At 36.4% G+C, this 15,681-nt stretch overlaps 1 protein-coding gene across 1 annotated transcript in view; it reads right to left on the minus strand.

The window, feature by feature from the left end:
• Window positions 1-377: 377 nt before the first annotated feature.
• Window positions 378-15,681, minus strand: part of LOC134363716 (solute carrier family 22 member 22-like) — a 43,284-nt gene continuing 27,980 nt past the window's right edge. The window contains 3 exon segments of the mRNA XM_063079272.1: window positions 378-447; window positions 2,823-3,026; window positions 5,929-6,064. Coding sequence (XP_062935342.1) covers window positions 378-447; window positions 2,823-3,026; window positions 5,929-6,064 — 410 coding nt within the window.

Consider the following 15,681-nt stretch of genomic DNA (forward strand, 5'->3'; position numbering starts at 1 on the left):
CTCAACTCAAAATATGCATGTCTAATGACAAACATGGAATATGAATTAAAGCGCTTCTTAGACACTTTGTCTTAAACTTCCAATTTTAAGCAGATCCTGTTCCGTTTAATTCCAAGACAAACTTTTGACTGAAGTGATTTGTCTTCCATTTTTTGTGAGAAACCTGATCTCCAATATTTAATAATTCCATAAGTTTCAAATCTATATTATGGTTTTTTCACTGAGAGATTTATTTTTGCAATTCACTTATTTAATAATCATGTTAGTAAATGCCCACCAAAGGCCAAGGCTCAAGGTTACAGAGAAGAATAAAACATTGTTTGAAATTATGTGAAAATATGTCTAGCTCTTCTTCTCTGCGGGTATATTCGGTCTCCTTAGCACTCAGTGGTTTCCAGGAGGTCTTTTCTTTGTTTTTTTCTGGTGCTGTTGTTCCTAAACCTGTTCCTGGAATTGAAGAATCAAAAGATAAACAAATGAGTGTCACAGTGGACCTGGGAGAAATTTAAGAACATTAAATTTGATTTGTACTGCACTACAGGTTTATACATCTCTTACACATGCATTAATACTCCTCAGCATCTTGGAAGTAACACTAAACTAGCATTTCCTTTTTAAAGATGGCCAAAATGAGACTCTGAGATCTCATGTAACTTGCTCATGTTTACACAGTTACTTAAAGCAGGTTTGGAATTAAAATCCAAGAGCTTTTCACTTCTAATCCCGTGCTCATTTTCTTACCTTCTGCATAATTTTACCATTATTTACTCTCAATAAGGATACCCAGTCCTTAAAAGAAGATAGTATGAAACACGAAGCATTGATTTCACCATCACATGAAAACTGTATCAAAAGTTGGGACTAGTGCAGTGATCACTTGGCATGCCACCAGTTCTCCCATTAGCAAACTTTAGACATTATCTTATCATTTCTCTAAGATGCCATTTTGGACATCAGATTCTTCTTTAGAGCATACCAGAAAAGTAGGTCTAAAAAAAGTAGGTCTAAACTATAAAGTTTTAGTTAGACAAAACTAAGCTACTTTCCCATGATGAAGTTCAAAGTGGTGCTCTAAGGTCAACCACAGAGTTATAAAGTGAGAACATAGGCCAGAGAAGAAATATACTCATATCAATGTTCTAAACAGGTTAAGTATGAAATAAACTTTTGTTGGAAAAAGATCAGTCATGTGGAGATGATACAAACACACTTGTTATCCATAGATTGACTGTATGTGTTTTACCTAAAGGAAAATCTTGGTACATTTGCATTGGTATTGAGTGAATAAAATACAAGAATTTTTGCAAGATTTGCTGAATTCATGTCCTTACATTTGTTGCAAATACAGTTTTCTTACCATATATCTGAGATATCAAAGTTCTAGACTGAAAATAATGCTTCACATTGGGAAATTTAGAAAGTACATAAACTATGCATTTTTGTGTTTAATGTTATGGAATCTTTAAATGGTTATGGAAAATTCCTTTTTTGTGATGCCAGTATCAACCACTGCCCCCAAAATTATTGTTTATGCTCAAATGGACTGACTTATTTATATGAATTCAGTCCAGTGTTCACATTGACCTAAGTACAGGCTTTTGCCCACAGGTCTTTAATATATTGCCTTAGAATTCATTCATCACTGCTAATGCTATTTGCTTTATGGCTTTATGTGTTCCTCAGACTTCTAAGAATCTGTCTCCTAGTTACTCTTATGTTTCATCTAATGATTATAGTTCCCTATCATCAGTCCCCTTTTGGAACTCCATGTGGACCAGGGACTGCTTCCTGCCCACTTCTCAAAGTTCAAATGCGTGTATTAAGTTCAAACTTTAATAGTTCCTACATGTGCAACCTTGTACAACTTACCCTCTCTCATACTCAAGTTCTTCATCTCTACAATAGTTAAAATAATACTGCATACCTTAGCAGGTATCAATAATAATTAAATGGAAAAACACAAAGTAGATTCTCCTAAGAGTGCTCAGTAACTTTTCACTGGTGATGGCACAGCATAGAAATGTTTATTAGCATTTCCTCTGAGTTCCTCAGATCGATGATTACACTTTATGTTTCAGGGCATAACAATACTCTTGATCAAAGACCTCAAAATATTACTTTCATAGTTTACCTGCTTCTAGGACATCCACGACCAAACTCATTTTAAAAGCTTTGATGATTCATAAATTATCACACAACCAATCACTTTAATTTAGTTATACATAAACATAAATAGCCATGATATTCCTTTTTCACTTACTGTCATATAAAAGCTATGTTACAAATATTTGAGTAAGATAAAATTTGAGTAAGCAATTACAATGATAATATTTAATACATGATGTTTAAACTCATTTGTAAAAGTGGAAAGATGTAGGATTTCTATTCGAATGATCTGGACTCTATTTCCAGCTCTTTCACTGTCTGGCTTTCTGGTTATAAAAAAAAAATTCCTTACCCTCACTAATCTTCAATTTTCTCACATGTAATACACGTTCTAATTCAAGAAATACGTTAAATGTTGCACATAAAGTCACTTTGTACTTGTAAAATTATGTAAAGATATTAAGGAGTATTTTATTTACATGTATACATAAATATTGCACATTTATATAATGCATATAAAATTACTGTAAATGTAAATTGCAGATGCATATCACATAAAATGCCTTCATGTATTACCAGGAAATTAGAAACATTAACCAGAATATTCTATTCTTCAGCTTTATAAAATTAGAATGTAAAATAGCCTTCAATGTTCTACTAAATCATCTCATAATTACACAGCTAGATTCACACAAAAGGGCAACAGAGGAGCTTACCTTTTCTCTATGTCCTTGATGGTGTCAGGAAGTGGAAAATGAAAAGTCTCCAGCAGAAAGTACGGACGTATTATGGCCACTATGGGGGAGGTCCCGTAGAGAATCATGGGAAGATGTACAAAATATTTTCCAGTTATAAGTACTAAAGCGGAAAATGCTGCTGCTAATCTCCCAGCAAATTGATAAATGCTCTGTAGAGTTGACCTTTAAAGAGAAAAGCATTTCTTCAAGAATTTGAACTGTGAATTCAATTATTTCTCTGTCAACATATACTAAACGCTTGTTAACAGATCCCATATAATGCACGGTTTCCATTTGAGACGTAACTGTAGTATTTTCTCAGCCATACCATAAAGAGTTTAAAGTGATATTTCTTTGTTTGACAAAGAATATCAACCTATATGTGATTTTCAGTTTTCTCTTCCATACAATGGAAAAAAACATATATTCATTCAAAGGTTACATAGGACAATATTGGGATTACCTGACAAAACATATGTTAAATTTGAATTTCAGGTAAACAACAATTAATGTTCTAGTATAAGTAGGCACCATGCAATATGTATTTACTTATTTGTCAATATATGCTAAAGAAAATACTGTCTATCTAAGATGTGAATTTAGCTAGTTGTCCCTTATTGTATTTCTTTTTTTCTTTTTCAGCCAAATCTGGCAACCCTGTACAACACACATGAATGTTCATTATAAATTTTAGTAGCAATATTATAAAGAAAGATTAAGGATTCCATAATATTGACTTATGAAATTTTTCTTATAGAAAATGAGTTCCAATTTTCTTATAGAATATGTATCTCAGGAAGTAAAATTTTAAAAAATAAGGTAACTTTCTCAACCCCATCCAATAAATAGCTTGAGTTACCTTAACAGCTCACTTCTCTACAGAAAACTGTATAAAGCAGCCATTGCACATATATTTTCTCATTGGATTTCCACAAAAAATCCGTATCATAATAAGTGGACATATATTGCGGTTATTATTTTATAAAAAAGAAAATTGAACCTCAAAGAGATTAAGGAAACCGGTCAAGACCACAAAGGCACTCAGCAGTACACACAAGGCAATGCAGAGCTGGGGGAGGGGAAATGGGAAAGTGATTGTTAAAGGATACAAAGTTTCACTTATGCAATATAAGTTCTGAAGATCTACTAAACGGTATGGTACCTATAGCTAAAAATACTCTTATACTTAAAATCTGCTTAGAGAATCTATTTTATGCTAAGCATTAATACACAAATAATAATAATAATAGCAATAATAATAAATAATATATTTGGTGAGGTGATAGGTAAGTTTATAGCCTTGATAGTAGTGATGATTTTACAGGAGTATACTTATCCTCAAACTTATCAAATTTTATACATTAAGTACATACAGTTTGTTATATGTCAATTGTACCTCAATAAAGTGTGTTTTTTAATTTAATTTTTTCATGTAAATCCAATGCTTTATGCTTGTTACCATATTGATTGATAACATAACATGCTGGGAATTTCAGTAAGCTCTCTGAAAACAAGAGAAAACATAGTATGTTCTCTGCTCTAAGGGAATGGAATCTCCAAAGGTATACAGAAAAATATTTCTTCTCAAGATTTCTTTCTCTCAGATGAATGAAGAAGCGTGAAATGGCAATTAGTGATTAAGAATTGTATCTTCATATAGCATAAAGTACTTGGTAACAGTAATAGAAGAGTTTGCCATGGTTAACTGAAGTAGTGTAACATTAATAGAAATATTAAACTAAAAATCTGCAGCAAAATAAATAAATAATTAAAGTAAAATTTTTTAAAAATTCTCCCCAAAAGCAATAAGTACAATAGGTATTTTGCATGTTTTTCTTTGCCATGTTATCTGAAATTCTGCCATTACATTTTAAATGTACTGGATTATGAAAATTTTTTCAAGATTCTCTATTGAAAATAGAACTTTCTTCAATGATGGAGGGTAACTGAGAAAGCACTAGTGAAGAACACTGAGATGAGTATTAGTCTTGACAAACAGGCATAGTGGCTAAGTTTGTGTATAGGAAAGGAAATCTTAAACATGAAGCACTAATCATGCTAGACACAGGAGTATAGCTTATGGTTGTGTGCAGTACTAACCACTAAGTCATCATAGTTTTGTCCACTTATTATTGCACAATATTTTGTTTTTGCAGATGAAATTGTGCTCAGGAAGGCCCATCTTTTTTAAATTTACACAAAGGGACTCTTTGGACTGCCAAGGAGGCTATGAAACAAGTAGGTAGGTTATTATTCTAAGATTGGGGAGGTAGAGTAGAAAGACAATTTTAAACTTCACCCTGAAATCTCTGCATGACTAAAGGTTTTGGCAATATGGCAATGTAGAGAAAATTGGGAAAACATTGCAGAATAATTTAGTCTGCTAAAAAATTCTTCCAAGGGCTGTGCAAATCCCAGCCATTTGTTTCTGAAAGTTTGTTGAAGTACCTTTAAAAGTAAATTTTATTTTACTCATTTAAACTTACAAGAAATTCCAGTAGTATTTAGCAAATATTATCAAGATGAACCATTTGAAGGTTGTTTTATTACCTGAGTATTGTTGGTGAGAGTTCATTTGTAAAGGCTATAATTATGGAGAATAAAGCTGCAAGGGATGTCTTCCCCAGGAGAAAAATAATAGGGTGCAAAATGGACATCTCTTCAGAAAATATTTTAGGAACAAAGTTGAGATTGGGTCAACATTTATTTACTTATTTATTCATTTATTTTACAAACATCTTCTAAATACTTACCACCAGGCAATTATCTGGAATTTAATTTTGTGTAAGTAGTGTCTAACTAAGCAAAGGAGAAGTATATTAGGTATTTACAACAGAGGGACTACAATTCAGAACACTATTAAAACTGAAACTGAAAGAACTGAGAAACTAAAAATGGTTTGGTAATACAACAACAAAAACAAACAAAGCAAAAATAAACAAAACAAAACAAAAAACAGAGTTTACAAACACTACAACCTTTAAATAAAAGAGACAGGGAGAGGGTTATCATTGACCAGGAATGAAGGCAATCCGGCAGAAGTTGGAAACTCGAAGGGTCTATTCTACTACAGGCCATCACTGACAAGCCACAGCTGCTGCCCTGAAGTTTATCTGTTTCTATAGACACAACCAAATCAAATAAGTGGAGAGAAATACTTTGGCCACCATATACCACCTGACCTCCAAACTCATTATTTTGGCTTCCATTGGCCAAATGAGCTGCAAGACAGATAGTAAGACAGCTTGAGAAAGAAAAATTATAGAGATCAGACTACCTACTGATAGAGAACAGAGCAAGGGAAAGATATAAAGTGTATATAGAGGTTAAAAATGTTTAAGACTTTAATATAAGGAAAATGGAGACAGAATTGATGGGAAAAACCTTGTACAATGAGTTGACCAGAGAAACCTAGGAAATGGTACCAAAGAGTCATGTGTGTTAGTTTCATGAATTCAGATTAATGCTCAAATGATTTATGCATTCAAAGCACCTAACATCAATGCCTACAAGAAACCTATAATGCACTTAAATAACAGTTTTATTATAAGTAAATTAATTAATTAAAGTGAGACTATCATTTACTAATTGCCTAATGTGTCTCAAGTGCTTCCACAAATTTTCAGATTTACCCACCACACCTCTGATGATCTATGTCTTCTGTTTCATGTATTTAATCCATTTCAAATTGTTGTGATACTAATAAAAAGAATTAATAACAACTATAATCAGAAAAAGTAATTAGTGGATACACAGGTAGAAAGAGATAACCTTTGACATCAATAACATAAAGTGTTGTGGGGGAGTAAAAGATTAGAGCTTTCATATATAATTGAAGTTATTAGGAGTTTAAAATGGACTATTATAACTGTAAGAGTTTTGATTCATGCCTCTTAGTAAACACAAAGAAAAAGCTGATAGTAGATGCACAAAAGATAAAAGAAAAAATAAATCACACATATAACAACAACAAAAAAACACAAAGATAGGTAATAAGAGAAGAGAGGAATAAGAGAACAATAACACAGATTGAAAACAATTAGTAAAATAGCACACCTTTACCAATCAATAATTACTTTAAATGTAAATGAATTAAACTCACCAATCAAAAGATGTACAGTAACTGAATGGATATAAAAAATTTGCTCAACTATATGCAGTCTATAAGAGACTCTCCAGATTTAAGGCTGCTCATAGGCTTAAAGTGAAGGGCTGGAAATATATGTTCCATGCAAGTGGCAACTAAAAAAGAACAGGAATGGTTATACTATATATCAGAGAAACTAACTTTTAAGTGAAAACTGTCACAAGATAAAAGGAAGGTCATTACATAATGATAAAATGGCCAATTCAATAGGAAGATATTACTATTACAAATATATATGCATTCAACATCAGGGCACCTAAATATATTAAAGCAAACATTGATGAATCTGAAGGCTAAAATAGAAAGTAATACAATAACAGTAGGAGGAAGGGAGTTTCAAGATGGCGGCGGCTGCGGCGGCTGGCGCGGAGTAGCTGAGGTGGAAAAGGTGGCCACTGGGCCTCAGGCAGCCGGGAAACTTGTGGACCTTTCTCTGGCCATCTCTTAAGGGAGGACTGCTGCTGCTGGCCGGTCGTGGGGGCTCAACGCCACTTTGCCCCCGGCAGGAGAGGCTGCCTCATTTACAGGCAACAGCTTTGAAGTGTGGAGCAGGAAAAGAACTGATTCTTAGCTGCAAAAGCGAGTCTTGAAACAGGGAACACGGCGCCAGGGCTGCTGTGGATGCAGCCAGGATCCCGGAGGCTGGGGCCGCACTGAAGGCGGCCAGCTGCCCTATCCAGGATTCGAGGTTTCAGGCCGGCACTAAAGAAGACTCCTGGGAGCGCCCGAGCGGCACCGCGACTGAACAGCCCGAGGCGGCAGCGCCGAGAACACGGAAGGCAACAAACCAGAGACAGAGCGAGCGCCCGACCTGGCACAGCACTGTGAGTGATCCCTGGCAAAGCTCTGTTCGGGGGGTGGATGCCCACGCGGCTCCCCGCCTGCACCACCAGGCCACTCATTGCCCCGGTGCTGCCTCCATTTTCCCAGGTGCGGGCAGCTCCGCCCTGCTCGGCCATCACTGAGCCCATTTGCTTGGCCTGGCGCGGGGCTTTCCGGACCCTGCGGGCCGACCTCCTCTCCCACTCCCTCCACGGTTCTCTGGCAGGGCTGGGGGTGTGGGGCGTCCCGACCAGTTTTGGGAGGGCTAGGAAGTACGGGCGGGCCGACTGTCACTCCACCACACCCTGGACTCCGGCCCCGGTAAACTTCCTGTTACTGGGAGGCAGATACCATCTCTGCGACCACCAGTTTGGAAAAAAGCCTAACGAATTTCTGGTTGGGAATAGTGTGGTAGGAGAGTTCCCAGGTCTGCTTGAACCTGCCGGAGAGCAGGCTGCAGGCGGGCACTAGACTCGGTTTATACCGGGGGGATACAAAGGTGAACAAGACCCGAGAAAGATCTACACAGTGCTACAAAGGCACCCAGAGAGACTGGTCGTCTGTGCCTAGCAGAAACCTGGTAGACTTCCTGGGCGAGGCGGTGCTGAGCAGGATCTTGAAGGCCCAGCTGATAGAGGAGGGGTGCAGAAGACACACCCCAACCCAGCACAGTGTGCACAGAGGGGGGAGACGTGCGGCCAGGGAGGCGGAGACTGGACAGAAACCACACACCCGGTGGGGTCGCCACTGCACGATCTAACAGCCTGGGCCAGAGCACACTGAACGGGGAGAAGTCCTGTACAGAAAGTGAAAGCTCAACAGAGATCACACACCCTGTGGTACGTGATCCACCAGCCCAGCAGAGTACAAGCTGACCAGAAAGGTGGATCCCCGGAGAAGCCCAAGACCCGAGGCAACCACACACACAAGACACTAGAGGCCAACTGAGCAGTCACGGCGGGAGCCATACCAAATTGGCAACCACAGCAACATCCTAGTTAGTCATTAGTCTTAAACCGGTGGACTGTGAAACCCCCTGCCACAATGAATAAACACCAAAAAAAAGACACCAGAAATACAAAAAATCAAGAAAGTACACCACCAAAAGTTAATAAATCTCATACTCTAGATCCTATAGAACAAGAAGCCCTTGAAATAACTGATAAGGAATTTCGAGTGATAATTCTAAGGAAACTGAATGAGATACAAGAAAACTCAGCTAGACATCATGATGAAATGAGGAAAAGTATACAGGATCTGAAAGAGGAAATATACAAGGAAATCAATGTCCTGAAAAAAAATGTAGCAGAACTTGCTGAACTGAAGAAGTTATTCAGCGAAATAAAAAACACAACGGAGAGTTTAACCAGCAGGCTTGTCGAAGTTGAAGAGAGAACCTCTGAACTTGAAGATGGGCTGTTTGAAATAACACAAGCAGACAAAAAGAAAGAAAAAAGAATCAAGGACATGGAAGAAAATCTGAGAGAGATATCAGACAACCTCAAGCGCTCAAATATCCGAGTCATGGGTATTCCAGAAGGGGAGGAAAATGGAGATTCCATTGAAAACATATTCAACAAAATAGTGGCAGAAAACTTCCCAGGTATAGGAAAAATCACAGATCTTCAGATCCAGGAAGCTCAACGATCTCCAAACGTATTCAACCCAAAAAGGCCTTCTCCAAGACATGTCATAGTCAAATTGGCAAAACTCAGAGACAAAGAGAGAATCTTAAAAGCTGCAAGAGAGAAGCGTCAAATCACCTATAAGGGAGCCCCAATCAGGTTAACATCAGACTTTTCATCACAAACCCTAAAAGCTAGAAAGGAATGGGATGATATTTTCAAAATACCAAAAGACAAAGATTGCCAGCCAAGAATACTCTACCCTGCAAGGCTATCCTTCCGAAATGAAGGGCAAATAGTATATTTCTCAGACAAACAAATACTGCGGGAGTTCACTACCACATGAGCACCCTTACAAGAAATCCTCAAGGGAGTACTGGGTTTGGTTCCTGAAAAATAACTACCACTGCCATAAAAACCTAAGAAAAATCTAAACCTGCTAGTACAATAAAAATGGCATTCATGAAGAGAAAACAAGCTAACAAAAACACTATCTACAACCTAAGGAACCAACAAACAAAGAAACCAAACAGTAAATCAGAAAGCAAGGAACAAAAGACACCTAAGACAACCAAACAACCAATAAAATGCTAGGAATAAATCAACACCTTTCAATAACAACTCTTAATGTTAAAGGCTTAAATTCCCCAATTAAAAGACACAGACTGGCTGACTGGATCAAAAAGGAGGACCCAACTATATGCTGCCTACAAGAGACCCACCTCACCCATAAAGATTCACACAGACTAAGAGTAAAAGGATGGAAAAAGATTTACCATGCAAACAGAAAAGAAAAACGAGCTGGAGTGGCTATTCTTATATCTGACAAAATAGACTTTAAACTAAAAACCATAAAAAGAGACAATGAGGGACACTACTTAATGATAAAAGGACTGATCCATCAAGAAGACATAACAATCATAAATATGTACGCACCCAATGTTGGAGCAGCCAGATTTATAAAACAAACTCTATTAGACCTAAAGAAGGAAATAGACACTAATACCATAATAGCAGGGGACCTGAACACTCCACTGTCAATATTAGACAGATCATCTAGGCAAAGAATCAGTAGAGAAACACAAGATCTAAACAAGACTCTAGACCAATTGGAATTGGCAGATATCTACAGAACATTCCACCCAACAACCTCAGAATATTCATTCTTCTCATCAGCACATGGATCATTCTCCAAGATAGATCACATATTAGGTCACAAATCAAGTCTCAATAAATTCAAAAAAATTGGAATTATCCCATGTATCTTCTCAGACCACAATGGATTAAAACTAGAAATTAATAACAAACAAAACTCTGGAAACTATACAAACACATGGAAATTAAACAGCATTCTACTTAATGACATATGGGTCCAAGAAGAAATCAAGCAGGAAATCAAAAAGTTTATTGAAACTAATGAAAACAATGATACATCATACCAAAACCTGTGGGATACTGCAAAAGCAGTATTGAGGGGAAAATTTATTGCATTAAATGCTCACTTCAGAAGAATGGAAAGATGGCAAGTGAACAACCTAACACTTCACCTTAAAGAACTAGAAAAACAAGAACAATCCAATCCTAAAGTTAGCAGACGGAAAGAAATCATTAAGATCAGAGCAGAACTGAATGAAATTGAAAACCAAAAAACAATTCAAAAGATCAACGAATCAAAAAGTTGGTTTTTTGAAAAGATAAATAAAATTGACAAACCATTAGCATGGCTAACAAAAAAAAGAAGAGAGAAGACTCAAATAACAAAAATTAGAAATGAAAAAGGCGATATTACAACTGATTCATCTGAAATACAAGGAATCATTCGAGACTACTATAAACAACTATACGCCAACAAATTTGAAAATCTGGAGGAAATGGATAAATTTCTGGACACACACAAGCTTCCAAAACTGAACCGTGAAGACGTAGAAAATTTGAACAGACCAATAACAATAAAGGAGATTGAAGCTGTTATCAGAAGGCTCCCAACAAAGAAAAGCCCAGGACCAGATGGATTCACAGCAGAATTTTACCAAACATTCAAAGAGGAATTGACACTGATTCTTTACAAACTATTCCAAAAGATTGAAACGGACGCAAATCTCCCAAACTCATTCTATGAAGCAAACATCATCCTGATACCAAAACCAGGTAAAGATATAACCAAAAAAGAAAACTACAGGCCGATATCCTTGATGAATATAGATGCAAAAATCCTCACTAAAATACTAGCAAACAGAATACAGCAACACATACGAAAAATTATTCATCACGATCAAGTGGGATTCATCCCAGGGATGCAAGGTTGGTTCAACATACGCAAATCAATAAATGTGATACACCATATTAATAAACTCAAACACAAGGACCATATGATCATCTCTATAGATGCTGAAAAAGCATTTGATAAAGTTCAGCACTCATTCATGACAAAGACCCTCTATAAGTTAGGTATAGAGGGAAAGTATCTCAACATAATTAAAGCCATATATGCCAAACCCACTGCCAATATCATCCTGAATGGGGAAAAGCTGAAAGCTTTTCCTTTAAGAACAGGAACTAGACAAGGATGCCCACTCTCACCACTCCTATTCAACATAGTGTTGGAAGTACTAGCCAGAGCAATCAGAGAAGAGAAGGAAATAAAGGGCATCCAGATTGGAAAAGATGAAGTCAAACTGTCCCTGTTTGCAGATGACATGATCCTATATATCGAACAGCCTAAAACCTCTACAAAAAAACTGTTGGAATTGATAAATGATTTCAGCACAGTAGCAGGATACAAAATCAACACACAAAAATCAGTAGCATTTCTTTTCTCCAATAGTGAACATGCAGAAGGAGAAATCAAGAAAGCCTGCCCATTTACAATAGCCACCAAAAAAATAAAATACTTAGGAATTGAGTTAACCAAGGAGGTGAAAAATCTCTATCATGAGAACTACAAACCACTGCTGAGAGAAATTAGAGAGGATACAAGAAGATGGAAAGATATCCCATGCTCTTGGATTGGAAGAATCAACATAGTGAAAATGTCCATACTACCCAAAGTGATATACAAATTCAATGCAATCCCCATCAAAATTCCAAAGACATTTCTCTCAGAAATGGAAAAAACTATTCAGACATTTATATGGAACAATAAAAGAACACGAATAGCCAAAGCAATGCTCAGCAAAAAAAATAAAGCTGGAGGCATAACACTACCTGACTTTAAGCTATACTACAAAGCTATAATAACCAAAACAGTATGGTACTGGCATAAAAACAGACACACTGACCAATGGAATAGAATAGAGAATCCAGAAATCAACCCTCACACTTACTGCCATCTGATCTTTGACAAAGGCACCAAGCCTATTCACTGGGGAAGGGACTGCCTCTTCAGCAAGTGGTGCTGGGATAACTGGATATCGTTATGCAGGAGAATGAAACTAGATCCATACCTCTCACCATATACTAAAATCAACTCAAAATGGATTAAGGATTTAAATATACACCCTGAGACAATAAAACTTCTTAAAGAAAACATAGGGGAAACACTTCAGGAAATAGGACTGGGCACAGACTTCATGAATACGACCCCAAAAGCACGGGCAACCAAAGGAAAAATAAACAAATGGGATTATATCAAACTAAAAAGCTTCTGCACAGCAAAAGAAACAATTAAAAGAGTTAAAAGACAACCAACAGAGTGGGAGAAAATATTTGCAAAATATACATCTGACAAAGGATTAATATCCAGAATATATAAGGAACTCAAACAACTTTACAAGAAGAAAACAAGCAACCCAATTAAAAAATGGGCAAAAGAGCTAAGTAGGCATTTCTCTAAGGAAGATATCCAAATGGCCAACAGACATATGAAAAAATGCTCAACATCACTCAGCATCCGGGAAATGCAAATCAAAACCACATTGAGATACCATCTAACCCCAGTTAGGATGGCTAAAATCCAAAAGACTCTGAACGATAAATGCTGGCGAGGCTGCGGAGAAAAAGGAACTCTCATACATTGTTGGTGGGACTGCAAAATGGTGCAGCCTCTATGGAAAATGGTATGGAGGTTCCTTAAACAATTGCAAATAGATCTACCATACGACCCAGCCATCCCACTGTTGGGAATATACCCAGAGGAATGGAAATCATCAAGTCGAAGGTATACCTGTTCCCCAATGTTCATCGCAGCACTCTTTACAATAGCCAAGAGTTGGAACCAGCCCAAATGCCCATCATCAGATGAGTGGATACGGAAAATGTGGTACATCTACACAATGGAATACTACTCAGCTATAAAAACGAATGAAATACTGCCATTTGCAACAACATGGATGGACCTCGAGAGAATTATATTAAGTGAAACAAGTCAGGCACAGAAAGAGAAATACCACATGTTCTCACTTATTGGTGGGAGCTAACAATTAATATATAAATTCACACACACACATACACACATACACACACAAACGGGGGGGGTAAGAAGATATAACAACCACAATTATTTGAAGTTGATACAACAAACAAACAGAAAGGACATGGTTGGGGGGGAGGGGGGGAGGGAGAAGGGAGGGAGGTTTTGGTGATGGGGAGCATTAATCAGCTACAATGTATATCGACAAAATAAAATTTAAAAAAAAAATAAAAAAGAAAAAAAAAAAAAAAAAAAAAAAATAACAGTAGGAGACTTCAATGCCCCACTTTTTGACACTGAATATGTTATCCAGAGAGAAAATCAGTAAGGAAATGGAGGCCTTCAACAACACTACAGATCAAAAGGACCTAAAGGACATAAACACAACATTTCATTCAACAGCAGCAGAACACGAATTCTTTTCGAGTATGCACAAAACATCCTCTATGATAGATCACATCCTAGGTAACAAAATGACTCTTAACAAATATGAGAAAATTGAAATCAATTATTTTTTCTAGCCACAATGAAATTAAAGTAGAAATGAGTAAAAAAGGAAATCAAGAAAACTCGCAAACGTTGGGAACTAAATAATACTCTTAAACAAACATTGGGTCAAAGAAGAAATCAAAAGAGAAACTAGAAAATTTTTGGAGCTAAATAAAAACAAAAACAAAACATGACAAAACTTATGGCATACAGCAAAAGCAGTACAAAGAGGGAAGTTTATAGTGGCAAATGCCTATATTAAAAGAGAAGAAAGGACTCAAATTTTAAAAAACCTAACTTTTCATCCGAATGAATTAGAAAAAGAAAACCAAGCCCAGAGTTAGCAGAGGAAAGAAAACAGTAAATATTGGAGCAAAAATAAATGCAATAGAGAATTAGAAAAACAATGAGAAAAAAACAATGAAACTAAGGAAACTAAGAACTTTCTTTTTCATTATTTGGAGACTGTTCATTATTTCTTCAATCTCATTGCTTGTTATTGATCTGTTCAGGTTTTCTGTCTTCTTAGTTCAGTCTTGGTAGTTTCTCTGTGTCCAGAAATTTATCTGGTTTTCAAATTTGTTGGCATATAGTTGTTTATAATAGTCTCCAATGATTCTTTATATTTCTGGGGTATCAGTTGTAATGTCTCCTTTCCCATTTCTGATTTTTGTTATTTGGGTCTTTTATCTTCTTTTTTTAGTTAGCCTAGCTAATGGTACATCTATGTTGTTTAAATTCTCAAAAATCAACTTCTGGTTTCATAGATATTTTCTATCATATGGGGGGTTTCTGTTTCATTTAGTTATGCTCTATTCTTAATTATTTCTTTCCATCTACTAATTTTGGGCTTGAATTGTTCCTGTGTTTCTAGTTCCTTGAGGTATACCATTAGGTTACTTGAAATCTTTCTAGTTTTTGATGCCAGCATTTATTGCACTGAACTCACAGTACTGCTTTTGCTGTTTCCCACAGTTCTGGTATAATGTGTATTTATTTTCATTAGTTTCAAGAAATTTTTTGATTTCCTCTTTAATTTCTTCTTGGACCCATTGATCATTCAGGAGCATATTGTTTTACTTTCCATATATTTGTACAGTTTCCAGAATTTCACTTACTATTGATTTCTACTTTTAATCTGTTGTCCTCTGAAAAGATACTTGAAATGATTTCTATATTTTTTTTATTTGTTGAGACTTGATTTGTGACCTAACATGTGGTCTATTCTGAAGAATGTTCCATGCACTGATAAGAAGAATGTATATTCTGTTGCTGTTGGACGAAATGTTCTGTAGATATCTGCTGGGTTTCAACTGGGCTAAAGTGGAGTTTAAATCCTGTGTTTGT

Source organism: Cynocephalus volans, chromosome 15 (genome assembly GCF_027409185.1).
Source record: "Cynocephalus volans isolate mCynVol1 chromosome 15, mCynVol1.pri, whole genome shotgun sequence".
NCBI classification, from domain to species: domain Eukaryota; kingdom Metazoa; phylum Chordata; class Mammalia; order Dermoptera; family Cynocephalidae; genus Cynocephalus; species Cynocephalus volans.